The sequence below is a fragment of the Zeugodacus cucurbitae genome, chromosome 4 (genome assembly GCF_028554725.1).
Source record: "Zeugodacus cucurbitae isolate PBARC_wt_2022May chromosome 4, idZeuCucr1.2, whole genome shotgun sequence".
NCBI classification, from domain to species: Eukaryota; Metazoa; Arthropoda; class Insecta; order Diptera; family Tephritidae; genus Zeugodacus; species Zeugodacus cucurbitae.
The window spans coordinates 42,622,802-42,638,654 of NC_071669.1; the positions used below are offsets into that span (position 1 = coordinate 42,622,802).

General features: G+C 33.8%; 1 protein-coding gene across 2 annotated transcripts in view; it reads left to right on the top strand.

The window, feature by feature from the left end:
- LOC105218571 (glutamate receptor 1) overlaps window positions 1–15,853 on the top strand; it is a 112,668-nt gene that overhangs the window by 37,646 nt on the left and 59,169 nt on the right. For both annotated transcript variants that reach the window (XM_054229451.1, XM_054229452.1), the window contains exon 5: window positions 847–976. In XM_054229451.1, the coding sequence (XP_054085426.1) occupies window positions 847–976 (130 nt within the window). The remainder of the gene's footprint in view (window positions 1–846; window positions 977–15,853) is intronic.

Below are 15,853 nucleotides of genomic sequence, written 5' to 3' on the forward strand. Positions count from 1 at the left end.
TCAAACAAACCAAAACACCCATGCTAAAAAGCCCGAAATCTAACGAACCAGTAACATGTTTAAAGAGCATATAATATTCCGTCGTGTCGACAACCTCAGTTATACGACAAGGGCTTGGTTTGTCGCCCCTGTGAGTAATGGTATGGCAGGGCTTACGAACAGCTGTGGGCAGTCGCTTATAGAAATTACATAAATATTTACTAACAGTACTGTACTGTATACTTCACTACATACTAGGAATGGACAAAATGGTTTCAAATTTCTGATGAAAGCTTTTTCTGTGTGCGGAATTTCTGTTGATGAAATCTTATACAAAGATATTCGTCCTATACAAATATATTCGTCTCGCGGAACGACAGCTGACATTTGCATTCGTTAATTCCTTAATCTTTGATATTCCATTGCAGAGCAGTTCTCACCACATTTCGAACTGTGAGATTTCGTTGTTCTAATCCTACAGACTAGTCGGCACTAAACCACTGTTATTACAATCAACATAAATCATTCGACAAAGGCGAAGCAATGAGGCGGTTGGAGCATAAAAAATATTTTTTTTTTACACAAAGCAACATAAATAAAATGGTATGAAATCTGTAAAAAAATCACACTGTACAAGTGTGTGTGCGTAATGGCGTTGTAGTTTCGCTTACACAGATACTCTCTGACACAACTTCCTCCTCCGACGGCGCGGCTTACTCACTGTGCTGTCACAACTTTTACGCGCCAACAATTGCCTTTTTTCATGAACATCAATTCACACCACAATTTACTTTTGTTTCTTTCTTTTTTTTTCCTTCCCAATTTTACTGTGCCGTCAATTCGCATACGCTTCCACGCGCCTGCTAGGTGCTGACGCCCTCATCCGGTTTCCTCGACTACGCCATAAGTATGCGCCCGGATTATCATCAGGCGATTATCGATACAATACAATTTTATGGATGGCGTAAAATAATTTATCTCTACGATTCACATGATGGTAAGTACGAAATGCTTAAATAAAAATACTACGTAAAATATACATACATACATACATATAAAAAATGCGTGCAAATATGAACTTTCATTTATATTATTATATGTATATCCACTAACAGTTACGTATTAGCAAGTAAGAAATAAATTTTCACAAGCCGTTAACCCACTGACAGCGTTCACTCAATTTGTTCTTACCAAATGCGTTTACTTTATATTTATGATGGATAGTAATTTGTCAAGTCCGTTGCTATAGCAAATATAAATTTACATCTTATGCATCGCTAAATTTATGTATTAATGTAAATGAAGCATTATTGTTGAGTAAACATTAAACCATCATCAAACCAATGTGGAGCGTTGTGGTGCACATAAACGCTCTGGTTACATGCACAATGTTCCATAAAGAGAAAGCTTTTATCGCGTGAGTTTGAGTGTCTGGTTTGGAAAATAAATTACGCAGAATATTATTGCTTACATCTAAAATAATTCAAATCTGATTCGCGTTTATCCGTTGCAAAGAAAATATTATTCACACGCCTAACCCCACAATTTTTTTTGTTAAAATGTAGCAAATTGTAAAGTCAATTTTTAGTAAATACAGTGGAACTTCTCTAACTCCGTATCCCATGCCTTTGTTACAAGATTTATGCAATCCATAAGTGTAATATCATATTTTTTGTTCGACTTTTAAAATTCTGCCTCGATAGTAAAATTTTAAATTTTGTATTATGCCGTGGGAGAAAAGTCCGATTTATGGAAGGGATTTTGTATGAGATTTGACTTCTATTGCCAATTCAAAAGTTCTAGTTATGGAGATCTTCGAGTTATAGAAGTTCGAGTTATGTAAGTTCCACTGTACAATTGACCTTCCCTTACTCGAATCACCTTAATTCACAAAAAATATATCAATTCAAGAGTATGAATTATGGAGAATTTCGAGTTATAGAAGTCTGAGTTATGGAAGTTGAACTGTATATTCAAATAGTAGTTGATAATAGAACAATTATAGGTTGGACTGTTACTTGGCTAGCTGTCATAGACAATAAATAGGAGCCTATTTCAACATAATTTCATCTAAATATTACTAAATTCGACCAATTATGCCCCAATTATGTGAAAAAGTATTCTTGCTATCCGACTTCTGCCCATAAGATTTTAGTTGGTTTGGAAAAATACCATCTAATGCTTGCTATAAAACATATATGTAAGTACAATAGACATTTATACACAAGACGAAAATATCGCAACAACAATTTATGAGATACATAAGTTCCACCGATCATTGGGCTCAATGAGTACTTTCAAGAGTAGTGTAAATCATTGATTAGCTCAAAATAGAAAATATCGTTACCGAAAGAATTTAAAGAACTTTCGTGCTTCGGGTGTAGTATGGTAAAATAATGAACTGTGGATATTACACATTAACACATTTTGCCGGAACGAAGAAGTTGAAATGGCAATTTGATTTAAAAGATTTAATCTAAGTGGTTAATTGGGTTTCAGATGTTAGAGTGGGTTTAGAGTGTTTCAATCACATGTTTAACTTAAACAATTTAGCATAGCAAAGATACATATTTAAACAGTATTTTTTGAAATTTGTATTTAAAAATTCCGAAGACTTAGCAGTTTGAACCTCATCTCCCATGATGTGTCAAAAAAAGTCTTGCCGTGGATATCATAATTCATGATTGGTTCATCTAAAAACAATAAACCAAAAATATTTCGATAGTGTATGGATAAATCTAGTTAATGAACGAAGGAAAAAAGAAAATATTGAAATTTGAATTTTTGACAGAATTTTAACCAAAAAACTCATAGTTCTATTAAAAATATTAAAAATCCTTCGTTCATTAACTAGACAATATTAATCCTAAGATGTTTGAGAAATTTGAACAAAATCGCTTCACAACTTTTCGAGAAATCTTGTCCACCGACTTGAAAATTTGAGTTTTGAGATAAACAGGTTTAAACTTCCAAAACGTATATCCCTTAGAATATTACCTGGATTGACATATTACACCATTTAATAAGACACTAGCTTTTTGAAATTTTGAAATTCTGAAAACCACCCCACCTAACCCCTTACTTAATACATATAATAAATCAGTACTTAAATTTATAAATATTATAGGCAAATTTATATCTGAAATGTGTTTAATAGGATGGATTTATATGAATTTTTCTTCTCTTGCTATTTCAATTAATAGCACGATGTATATACGAGTACTAATGATACTAAAATAAAAAGAACACATTGATCCGACTTATAAAAATCAGAGCAACAATGCTCTTAATACTATGTTTAATTTATATACTGTTTGTCAACATGTCTCACATTGTCTTTTCATAAATAAAGCCAAATAAATACAAACTTAATTTTCAGCAACAATTAATTCAAAGAATTTATGCAGACTTATTTTGATTATATTAAAAATGTATTACAATTGCCATATTTATTTAGAATATTCACAATCAAAAAGTATGCTGGCTAAAATTCCACAGAATTTCATCAACAAAATTAAATATTCCATATAGTTTATTTGACTTTCATTTAAAGCAAACAAAAGTTGATTATGTAAGCAAATATTTTTTGTATTAAGAAAATAAATATCTACATGTTTGTCAAATACAAACAAATTCGCTTTGAAATCATTTGTCATACATGCCAGCAGCCATTTGAGTGCTGACGAGTAAAGTTAAAGATTGTGTACATTGTATATGCTTGTATATACTCCAAATATGTATACATATGGATGTTTGAATATAATATGTACTATACATGAGTGTAAGATTTACACCATTTGCGGGTGTGTTGTAAGAGATTTTGGGAAGCACAAATTTGACCGCAACCTAAATTGCCTTCGGGGTGGCCGTTCGCCTCATAATGGTGGCAAAAGCAATCAATGAAATTGCTGTTTGCTTCAGAAGAACATCGCATAAGTACACATTTATAGATACGAATATGCACATAAAATAAATATCGTTGTTATACAGAACATCAAGAATAAATTGCTTTCATGTACTTCAGTTTTGTACTTGGCACTTTTTCAAACAAACTGGTTTTGTATACTGAGCATTTTTGTAATATTTGAAATGGGAGCTCGTTGATATGTAAAAATGCCACACAGGTTGGTTGCCCTCTATTTTGCTGCTCATGACAACTGATATTTTTCCTTTTTCTCAGATTATATTTTATTAAGGTGTAAATGCATACATTCCACATATCTTGAACTTCAGTACATTGAAGTGCATTGGAATCTGCTCATAGACATTCCATCCTCTCGTTTATTTTTTCTATTATTATGGTTCTAATACAGCAAATAACCAAGACAACTTTTGATTATATCACTTAAATCTTTCTTGATTAAACTTTTTTTTCCATACAGATATTCAAGTTAATTTAGTGAAGCCGGTCTAGTATTATCTATTGATTGAAGAAAAAATATGTTTCCTTGTCTTTCCTACAATGTAGGCGCTTTTCTTTTCGAAACTTAATAATTCTGTAGATTGTCCTAACCCATTTAGAGCATTTGTATTTTTTTAGTGAAAAATTTAATAAGGTGCATTATAATGGAGTATAAATATTTATTGACTTACACACATACTACATAGGAAATAGTAAAAATAAATTTCAAATGAATATACAAGTTACTTTTGTGTGTCTATTGTAAATAAACGCTTTTAGATATTTCATATAAGATTGCATGTTGCAAGTTCGAAATGAACGAAAAAACATCAGATATGGTGAACAGCTACTGCAATTATGCTGTACGCTGTCGTAAGCCAAAACTAAAACTTTGATATAATCATTTATTAGTATAGATTTACACACATACACACACACACTGTTGAATTTGTAGAAGTTGAGCCAAGTTTCGTAGTTTTGTTTAGTAAGATCTCAACTAACTGTCTGCCTACGCAAACAGCCATATTTATTGTTCATATGCTATTTGCTCCAAAATATTCATGTGAACTTATACATCTGTTTATATATATATGTATGGGCATGTGTGCTTGTGCCTGCAGAGTTATTTGAGAATCACAGCCCATTATTTGTGGCAAGACAATACAGCTTGCCGTGTTGTACGAACGTATATATTTTTGTATAGATATTTGGCAACTAGTATTCTGAAGCTTTATCCTTCTTGCTAGCAACTTTTCATGCCAATAAAATTTGCAGCATAATTTATAGGCTAAATTTTAGGTATGTGGAATTGTTGCAGATGCCAACAGGCAATTCTTTTTCTTACATACATACATATGTACATATCTGCATACTACTGAAATATACTATATACATATTTGTATAATTTGTTGTGCACTCTTGCGCATAAATGTCGATAGTATTTACGATAATATACATATATACACTATCTAAACTATACACATACATATATGTGCCAATACAAACATACATGCCAATTTGCTTATTTTCCAAGCTTTATATTCGCCAACAAAGTGCTTGTAATGTAGAAAATTGTAGTTACCACTATTGCCATTGTACATGTACGTGTTATTATTATTATTTTCTTCTCTTAATTTTTGTTTTCCTTTTTTTTTTTTGCTGTTCAAGCATATCGGAAATGTGGAATGTCATAGTATGCGGTACAATGTATAGTTTAATAGTGGAGAAGTTCATGTCAGGAAAGTTGTGCTGTTACTTTTTATTACACTCGAGTACATGACACATTTAAGCGCTGCGGGTATGTGCGCACGTACATAATTGTGAGTGTACATGTAGTATGCACAAGTATGTATGCGAGTTCATTGGCTTGAAAACATTTAATGTTCATATAAGTGTCACACAATACATTTGTGGGTTTGTAGTTTAAAAATTATACAAATTTAAATTAAATATTTAAGATCCAATTCCATTGTAGATGCATCTTTTATGAATATAGTATTAGCTGAACGGTTACAAATGTCGCTGTTACAAATGTCGATGAGCCTCAGTCGCACTTTTCTTGCAATTAAAAAAGAAAAGCAAAATTTTTCGCAAATGTCGAGAATTCGGCTAAAAAAGTTACATTTTCAGTTGAAAATAAGTTTGGGATGCAAACAGATCTCTACAAATATTTTGTTGGGTTAATATTGACACAAATGTCCAAGATCGATTTTAATAACCATTGACCGATCCGCTGAGTCTTTTCAGCAGTTATTTTTCGACTTACAGCTCACAAATGGGTACATCTGATGAATAAGACGGCTGAAAGTAATCATAGTATAATTTTTATACACTCGCAACAAAATTGTTAAAAGAGTATTATAATTTTGTTCACATTATGGTTGTTTGTAAGACATAAAACTAAACGAGTTTGATATATGGTTATATACATCCCAATTCACTTGAATAGGTAAATATTTTATTTATAAGTTACGAGTCTATATCTCTTCATTTAGACATCGCAGAAACTTCATTTAAGCTTTGTTTTAAAAATCGGTCTAGTTTGAACAAATGCTGTGAAAATGAAAAATATACCTTTCATAATTTCGTTTATATGGGGTGTTTTAAGGAATAAGTCAAAAAATGTGCTTTAAAATTTACGTTACTTGTGAATAAGTATAGTGGTCTCAACACAAGACTTTATTTAGATTAACCACAAGTTATGTTTTAGTATAGTTTCACAAATTAATGCTTTTAGTACTTAGTACTACCTCCTTTATTTAGGATAATTGAAAAAATTCTGTTCGGGAGGCTATCATAAAGTATTTTTAATTAGTCCAAGTATATCTCGCTCCTTGCTGTTTTTATCGCCGTTTATAGCGATCCCGATCATCGAATTGATTGCCTGACTTTTTTTCCATTATATTATGATCAGGAGAAAAGGGTGGGCCACTTTAAAAAACTCATATTTTGAGCTGTAATCCAAGATTTTACTAACTTTGCAATGTGGATCGGAATATTATCCTGTTGGTAAAGGGTCCAAAATTATTACAAAATGGCGGAAATGCAAAATCAAGTATTTATTTATGTCAACTTGCAATGGTTTTTGAAGTTTGAAACTGTAGCTTATTTGTTCCATAATGACATAACATAACATATAACATATCAACCGCAGCCTTAATCATCACACCTTCGCGATTATGGTGACAGACTACAAAACGTTCCTCTTACCTAAGGTCATGGAATTAATAATTATTGCCGTCTACACCGTCCAAAATTTCGCTTGAAAACATTATCGATTTCCCTTTACTTTTCCAATACATGTGATTGTAGCAAAACTGTAGCCTTGAGTTCTTCCGTTCAACATTTTAAATTGTTTTTGGGCACCAAATGCTCACAGTGTTTATTACTCTTTTTACAGTAGAAGCACATGCATTGGACCAACTTTATGCCTTTATTTTAAAGTGGGGCATATTTGGATGTAATTTGATTTGAAAAATAGGCGTGACCACGCCCCAAAATAAGTTTTTTGTATATGTCTCGCAAACCTATAAAGCTATATAAACCAAACTTTCTGCAGCAGTTTCCTTTACGTACCCCATCACATACCATGAAAATAGTTGAAATCGGATAACAACCATGTTATGTTGAAAATTACTTAAAGGCCGTTAACTCACTAATGGAAAATATCAGAAACACTGCACTCTGGTTAAATAAATGATAAATTGGCGAAATCAGTTCACAACCTCGCCTACTTACCACAGAACTCAATTTTGAATTCCTTCTGATTATTTCACTTTATATTGTATTCATAAGGAACCGATGAAGATAGCGAAATAAAACTGTAAACAAATACTGTATTTGAGCTGTGGCATCACTTGTGAAAAAAATGTCGAAATCGGACTATAACGAATACGATGGGCTTAATACCTTAAAAAATTGAGCATATAGACTTGAATAAAATGTACCTTGGTAGTGAAATCGGTTCAAGAATTATCTCAGCTTACTTGTTTTTATTGTGAGCTTTCTCTATTATATTTGCAGTAAAATTTGTTGTTTCAAAATATGGTGTAAGACCAAATATTTTTATGAAGTTGGTTTGCATAATCCTTCTTTGTTTAAAAATTATATATATTCAATGTTATTAGAGAATGCGCTTGAATCATAAAAATGTCATGAACTCAAAGATTTTTTATTAAATAACCATTTTAGCGTATTGATTTTCAAACAGTTATGCTAAATATGTGTTACTTTCATTTTTATTCATAATTAAAATATAATTTAGGTCAACTCTGACATGTCAGATATTTTGAAGCCTTTAATAAGTAAAAAAATAATTAAATTAAAATTTGTTGATTTCATTTGGCGTAAAATTACATTAAAACTTAATGAAAGCAAATCTTTTTACTAGTAATAATAGATGTAAATATATATATACTGTCTGTTCGAATATATGTATACATGTATGTATATGGGTATGTAAATAAGTAAACGCACGTACTCACCACCCACAAGCAAACACATTGCATACCTCAGAAAAAAAGAAAAACCAGCAAAGAATTCTACAAAGCGCATTTTTACAGCCATGATGCGGGCATTTTATGCCAACTATGCGCTCAACCGTTCACGTCCGACCATTTGTCTATTTCTACCCGCGGCTCTGGCCCGTTGACTGCTTACAACTGCATGTGACTTATTTGCATGCTGGCACTGTGGTCCTTTACTTTTGTGAATGTGTTAAGGTATTTGGCCTGTATACGAGTATATATATATATTTTTGTAAAAGTGGTTAGGTGTGTTTTTTATGAGCGCTGCTGTACAATCCAACCTGCATTCACTACCACTACAATGCGCAGTCATTCTTTCTTTGAATGAATGCAAGCGGAAATACCAACCTCATTTCTTTTAGAATTCTGTTTTTCATGCGCTCACTTGCGTTTGCTCGCCAGCCAGCTGACTGGTTGACTGCTTAGTTGTATAGTTTGCTGGTTGGCTTACTGTATGTGTCAACTGTCAAGCGTGAAAGTTTTATACTATTTCCTGAGTATCATGAAAACAATACAGATGTACACACATATTTCAGTGCTATATCGTAGCATGGTAAATACAAGGCAACGCGTTGTTGTTATTGTACCCATATGGGAGTTTTGCGTGTGCCAAATGCGAATGACGTCTGCTTGCGACGTCATATTTTTGCTGCATATTATGTATGAAGCGATAGCTTGCTGTAGTTGTAATTTAATGCAGGTATTCGCACATAGATGTTAATTCTCGAATCAAAATACAAAATTTTACAAATATCAAATTGTTTACATTAAAATAAAATTGTAATTTTATAGATCTATCTCTAATGCATACCTCGACTGTTCTAAAAAATTAACTAATACTGAAATTCTTGGCCTGAGAAAGCTGTTAATGCAATTGTTAAAGCGTACACTTCTGAAAATATTCGCAAAGGTTAACCGGCATCACAACATTGTTTTAGCTTAATCCAAAGAGGTTTCGTGATCGCCGGCGAAAACTGAATCCTTTTGTACACACCAAGACTTAATCGAAACAGTGCACTTCAACTGCCCATCCTGCTCTGAGGAAACCGAAGATTGTCATATCAGCTGGAAAGGAGATGACCACCGTTTGAGGATATTCCCAAGGCATGATCTACATCAACTACCTGTTGAACAACCAGCTTTTACTATGTCGGAGAAAAAATACTTTTGTATCGCGACAATTGGAATGACTTCAACTGGTTCTCCGACACGGCCAAAATGGTCGAAATAGGCTTACAGTTTAAAGATGTACTTTAATACGGTTATCCGATAATGATATACTCTCAAGTTAATAACAATCATCTACCAATCGAAAAGTACCGAACGGTCGTAGTTCTGTTTCTCAGATCATAATCAAGAGCTCAAGCGTTACCAAACCAGATCTTCTTTGCTGTTGGAGTTATTTTAGCGGTTCAACTCAAATCTCATCTGGTTTCGTAGATCCGACATTAGTTCGAACTCTTTATATTCCTCTCATTCTTTCTGGCTTCAATACATTTTATAATAATAATTTTCTTAGACAGTTAAGTACTCAATATGGTTTTATCACGCCAAAAACAAAAAACACCAACAAAGAGATACGAGTAATACGCCAAATTTTACAGTTTATTTATGAATTTTAAATTTGAATAGTATTTTCTCTGACAGGCAATCAAGCGTAACTCTGGAAAGCCAATTATCGAAAATATTCATAAAATATCATACAATAGGCTAGATCCCTTTCTGAAGCGGATGGTTACTTGTGAGAAAAAATGCTTTACTAACTAAAATTGGATCATTTAAAGGAAGCACTTCTACAGAATCGGCCAGCTTTAGTCAGTAGAAGAGAAATTTTGTTCCATTAGAACATCTCGCCAGAAGCTTCAAGAGCTTGGTTAGGAGGTTCTTATATATATGTATTTATAGTCCGGATCTAACAGCAAATGATTATTATCTGTTTCTGTCTATGGGTTAACATTATGAAATAACCTTTACTGGCAACAAGCTATCGAACAAAATGGTGTATATTTGATCCTACATCGCATATATCTTATTTTACTAGACCTAATGTAATTCAACACACTAAAGAATAATTTTTATTAGCTGCAATTATGTACATATATACCCCTCCCAAGGGCTCAGTGTATTCGATTCACATTCGAAAACAGCGCGGCATCCTCTCGCTTGAATGCCTCTAAGTGCACTTGTAATTTCATATCAATTTGCATTATAATATAGTGTGACGATTTTCGTGTGAAGTAGCGCGTTTAGTAACTCCTACCGTGCAGGAGTCAGCTGTGAGCTCAGCGCGGCTTTGCCATTTTCAATGTTGGCAGCACCGAACTAGTTGTGCGTCCGGGCGGAAGTATTTACACAAACCCATAAATATGCTCACACATACTAGCAGAATTGAGCTTGAGCCATTTGGCAAACGAAAGAGGCTTTACAGCACACACTCACACACACACATCCATAGTTGCTGTTTCGTTTTATGCCGTGTTTTTTAATGGGAATTTTTGTATTTAAATGCAGACTTCCTAGAGTATGTGTTCATGTTTCATGTTGCTGGCAACGGAGCATGAAGTTTGAACACTTTCACCAATTTCAACGTCTCGCAAACTGCTTCACGCCCACTGAGTGCAGCAACAAGCGCAAATGCCACAGCAAAAGCGTTGAAATATCAGGCAGAAACATAGCTTATACACACATACACGTTTATAGCCCGTGGTTGCAATGCAAAAGCTAACCTATACATACAGCTGTACAACATGTATTTGTTGGCATTGCAGTCGCGTCTGCCGCTCCTTACACCGGCATTAACATGGAACTTTTCATTGCTGCTCGTTGGTGCATGCTTAATGTTGTGTTGCATAATATATAAAAAACAAGCAAAAGCACCTTTCCCGTACGTATTTATGTGAGAGTATATGTATGTGTGAGCGTTTGCGTGATGCTAGTGCTCTCACATTACAGTTTTATGTGCGTTATTTTATGGACTTTTTATTTCTTCTTCACAAGTAGCACTATTATCGCCGCCTTACCCACTCCTTGTTGGCCTTAGCGTTCGGCTTATGCCACATAAGTATTTCTGCGTGCGCCCTAACCTTCATTTCTGGATGCTGTGAAGTGTTCACATTTTATTTTTGCGAAATTTACGACATTTCAGCTTCAGAAGAAGAGAGTATTAAATTTCCGTTTTACACCACTCAGTGTACATAAAAGCAACCTTGTGAGGCTTACTGCACCCAGCTTGGTTTGCTTTTCCATTTTCACAAGTTGTTGAATTCACGAAATTACAACTTATTTATCAACTAGTCTAAATGGAGTAACTGAAAGTGAACTAGCAATTTGTGGTAAATTTTAATTAAATTATTTAAAATGATGAATATTAGTGTTATCATAAATAGTTTTAGGGAATAGATAAACCTTTTTGGCCCAAAAATCGATATTAAGTCCCTTGAATGTATTTTCAATTTAAATGTGAGATTCCCCATTTCTAAGTCAATAACTGACTCGGAGTTAAACTGGTCTGTAACTGCAAGTCTGCCTAATAGGCGCCTTAGTTTAGTCAGACATTTGCACCAATTGGTTTTTGATTTATTCCTAAACATCGGTTGCCCGGTGCCCCCGATGTTAACTCTAAAGTCAATGTACCTGTGATCGGAAAATGAGTGTTCCAGGGAGACCCTCCAGTCCGATACTAGACCTACCGCATTAGTATTGCAAATCGTTATATCTAGCACTTCCCTTCTACGCCTATTAATAAAGGATTAGAATATAGGTAATAATATTCACTGTCAGAAGATCCTTATAATTAATGTAGTCGAACAGGGCTATTCCCCTAGGATTACAATCTGAGCTGCCCTAGCCGAAGCTGTGGGTGGATTGCCACTTACGTGGGTTCCACTTGGAGTAATAAACCTTTTATTATTACCTTCGCTCATTTTTTTTAGGTTGCATAAGGTGGACGAAGCTTTTCAGAGGTCATTATTCGTTTCATTCTCCTACTTCTCGAGACGCTTACTAAAAGCCATTCGGAGTGCTCCGTCCTGCCCTCCTCCTTTTACTACACGGGCTGGGGACCGGCTATGGCGGACTACTAGTACTAGTTACTTTACATACAGTTACTCCTAGAAGAGGCTAAATTACATACTAAATTGTAATAGTTACTCCGGAAGCAAAACTTATTTACACACATAGTTATATGTATAAAATATTTTGACATCTTAATATAGGGTGTGATATCATGCACTCAGTTAATGTATCTTTGCTTGAGTATATTTGTTATTACTTTGCACGCACATCCGCAAACATTTTGAGTGCACGACTCGGGTTGCATGTCGGTTTCACTGTATGCTGCCATGCCATAAATAGCAGATAGCTTGAATTTTCTATTTATGAAATTGTATACGAAATATATGGTGCTCGTTTCCTTTATTTATGATGTTGCAAGTTTGTCTGCCAAAGAAATTGGCGGAGAGATAGAAAATAATTCGTAAGATGATTTATTAAGTTGCAGTGGCAATATTCATTGTAAAGTTATGTATTCGTATAGCAATAATCGTAAAAAAACCAGCTGGATGCTGAGGGCAAATTTAAATAATTTTAAATTAAGCAGTTCCATAATTTTTCTGAAAATTAAAAGCTGAAAAATTTAACATATTGAGTTGGGCAGCTTCCGTTCCTCGAGATTCCAGGATGGTTACACAAGTGGTTATTGATATACTTTCTGATCTCATAAGTTTAAACTAGAGTACTAGAGTTACAATATCAAACATTGAGATTCTATACTGTCCTAAATTGTTCTCAAAAGCATGATTTTGGTATTTGTTTCTGTAACTTTTTTTATTCTCTAACTTCTTTAGAACTAACCAGAAAAAACACTTGTAATTTTCATAGAACTTTGATGTTCGAAGTAATGATTTTAATGAGGATAGTTCTCATCTTACAGAACATCAACCCGGCTCGAATACATTACAACCTAATTCTGTTAGTTTAATATACGTACTTAAAGAATTGAACACTAAGCGTGAGGAAGGAGTCTGTTATAAATAACGTGACAGAAGGAGTCCAACAAAATTAAATATTTTTCAGGAAACCGATGGTTTCTGCCATAAACTTTAACTAAAAGCTAAACCTTCTGCGACAAAGTATCTTCTAACTATTAGAATGAAGAAACAGGGACAAGGGTAACCAAATTGCCATCGGACTTCAGAAATTGTACACGATGATTCGTAACATAGCAAGAAACTCCCTTCTGTGACTTGACAACAAGTTGGACTAAAAATTAACTCGCGAACAATTTGGCATCCATTAGAGAAAACAAGGACTCAAAGAAATGATTGTAAAAGGACTGTTTGTCAACCAAAAGGCAAACAATTTTATTATACAAACACCACTAAAACAAGTAAGGAAGCGCTAAGTTCGGATGTAACCGAACATTTTGTACTCTCGCAATTTATTGAGGGCTGAGGTAATTCCTGAACCGACTTCATTCATTTTCACCAGCAAGGTCCATTATATTCACTTAATTTTGCTAAGATATCTCACATATTAACCAATACATATATGCGGAATAAAGGCCACCGTATTTTTGAAAAACCTTTAATTAGGTATATGGGAGCTAGGAGATGTTATGACACGATTTTAATAATTTTTGGAACAGAGATACACTATTAGAAGAAAACTATTTCCTCTGAATTACATTAAATTATCTAAGAGATTTACCCATATTTTCTGTTAAAATTTACTCTTAGGCGCTGAGTTCAACATGTTCGATATCCGGGCCCTTGAAAAGTTATAGTCCGTTTTCGACAATTTTCTCACAAATGAAGCCAGAGATGATATACGATATTTGTGTAAAGTTTCATTCCGCTATCTTCATTGGTTCCTTATGTATATATTATAAAGTGAATGAATAAGATGGAATTCAAAATTGTTTTATAAGGGAAGTAGTCGTGGTTGTGAACCGATTTCGCCCATTTTTTGTCCGTGTTATCAGGGTGTCAAGAAAATAGTATATACCGAATGTCATTGAAATGTGTCGAGTAGTTCCTGAGATATGGTTTTTGACCCATAACTGGGCGATGCCACGCCTATTTTCCATTTTGTAAGTGCAGCTTCCTTCTGCTATTTCTTCTGTAAAATTTTGTGTTTATGACGTTTTTCTTTAGTGAGTTTTTAGTAATTTTCAACCTAACCTTTGTATGGGAGGTGGACGTGGTAATTATCCGATTTTAACTATTTTCATGGTGTGTGCAGAAAGTTTGGTTTATATAGCTTCATTGGTTTGCGAGATATATGCAAAATGCCGCTCCTAGTGCGATCCTTTCTTCCAAATATTACTGTTATAACTTTATTTATGGCTTAGTTATGACACTTTATGTGTTTTTGGTTTTCGCCATTTTGTGGGCGTGGCAGTGGTCCGATTTTGCCCATTTTCGAAAGCACCTCTCACGGTCCCAAGGAACATGTGTTCCAAGTTTCATTAAGATATATCAATTTTTACTCAAGTAATCGCTTGCACGGGCAGACGGACGGACAGATATCAGGATTTCAACTCCACTCGTCATCCTGATAATTTTGATATATATAATCCTATATCTAACTCTTTTATTTCTTGGTGACACAAACAATCGTTATGTGAACAAAACTATACAACTCTTTTTAGCAACTTTTGTTGCGAGAGTATAAAAATTAAACGTGGGGGCGGAAACATAATGGTGTGGGGATGGTTCACCTGGCAAAGTGTTGGTCCATTATTTTGGATAAAGGTATTAATGATGATCATTGTGTTCAGGGATATTTTGCAAAATGTTATGGTGTTATGTTCTGAAATTTACATGCCACTGAGATGGTGTTATCAAAAAATTAACAACTTCAAACACGGATCTTAGCTGGTATCTAAGTGGTTCATGGATACAAATGTGACTTGTATGTAATGGCCTATTCAATCCTCTAATCTAAACTTGACTGAGAACTTATGGAGTGGCCTTAAAATGAGATTGGCATAGATTCCATTCGTAAATTATAAGCAAAAGTGTCTGACAGCAAAGAGACTAACCCATTAAAATTTTACCAAAAATTAATATGATCCATGCCGAATACTGATTATTAAAAACCCACAGACCAAACTACATTTTTTGTTTTTATTTAGAAAAATATATTTTACACCTATTATTTTGACCAAAGGTATTTCTTCTTATGAAAAAATTTTCAGTTTTATACGTAAAACATTAATTTAAAGTTATTAAGTAGAAACTATACACACATATTATTTTGTCCATGAGTGTACATACATGTATATCTCAGAATGAATGAAACCCTTGAAGAATACTAATACAATCACTAAATCCGGGCTCGTTTATTATTCTTTTTGCATTTACGCTACATACTTGTTAGCATCCTTACTTCTTGATTAATATACAGCTAAACTGCTACTCCTTTCGACTTAAATTTTCTCAGTTTC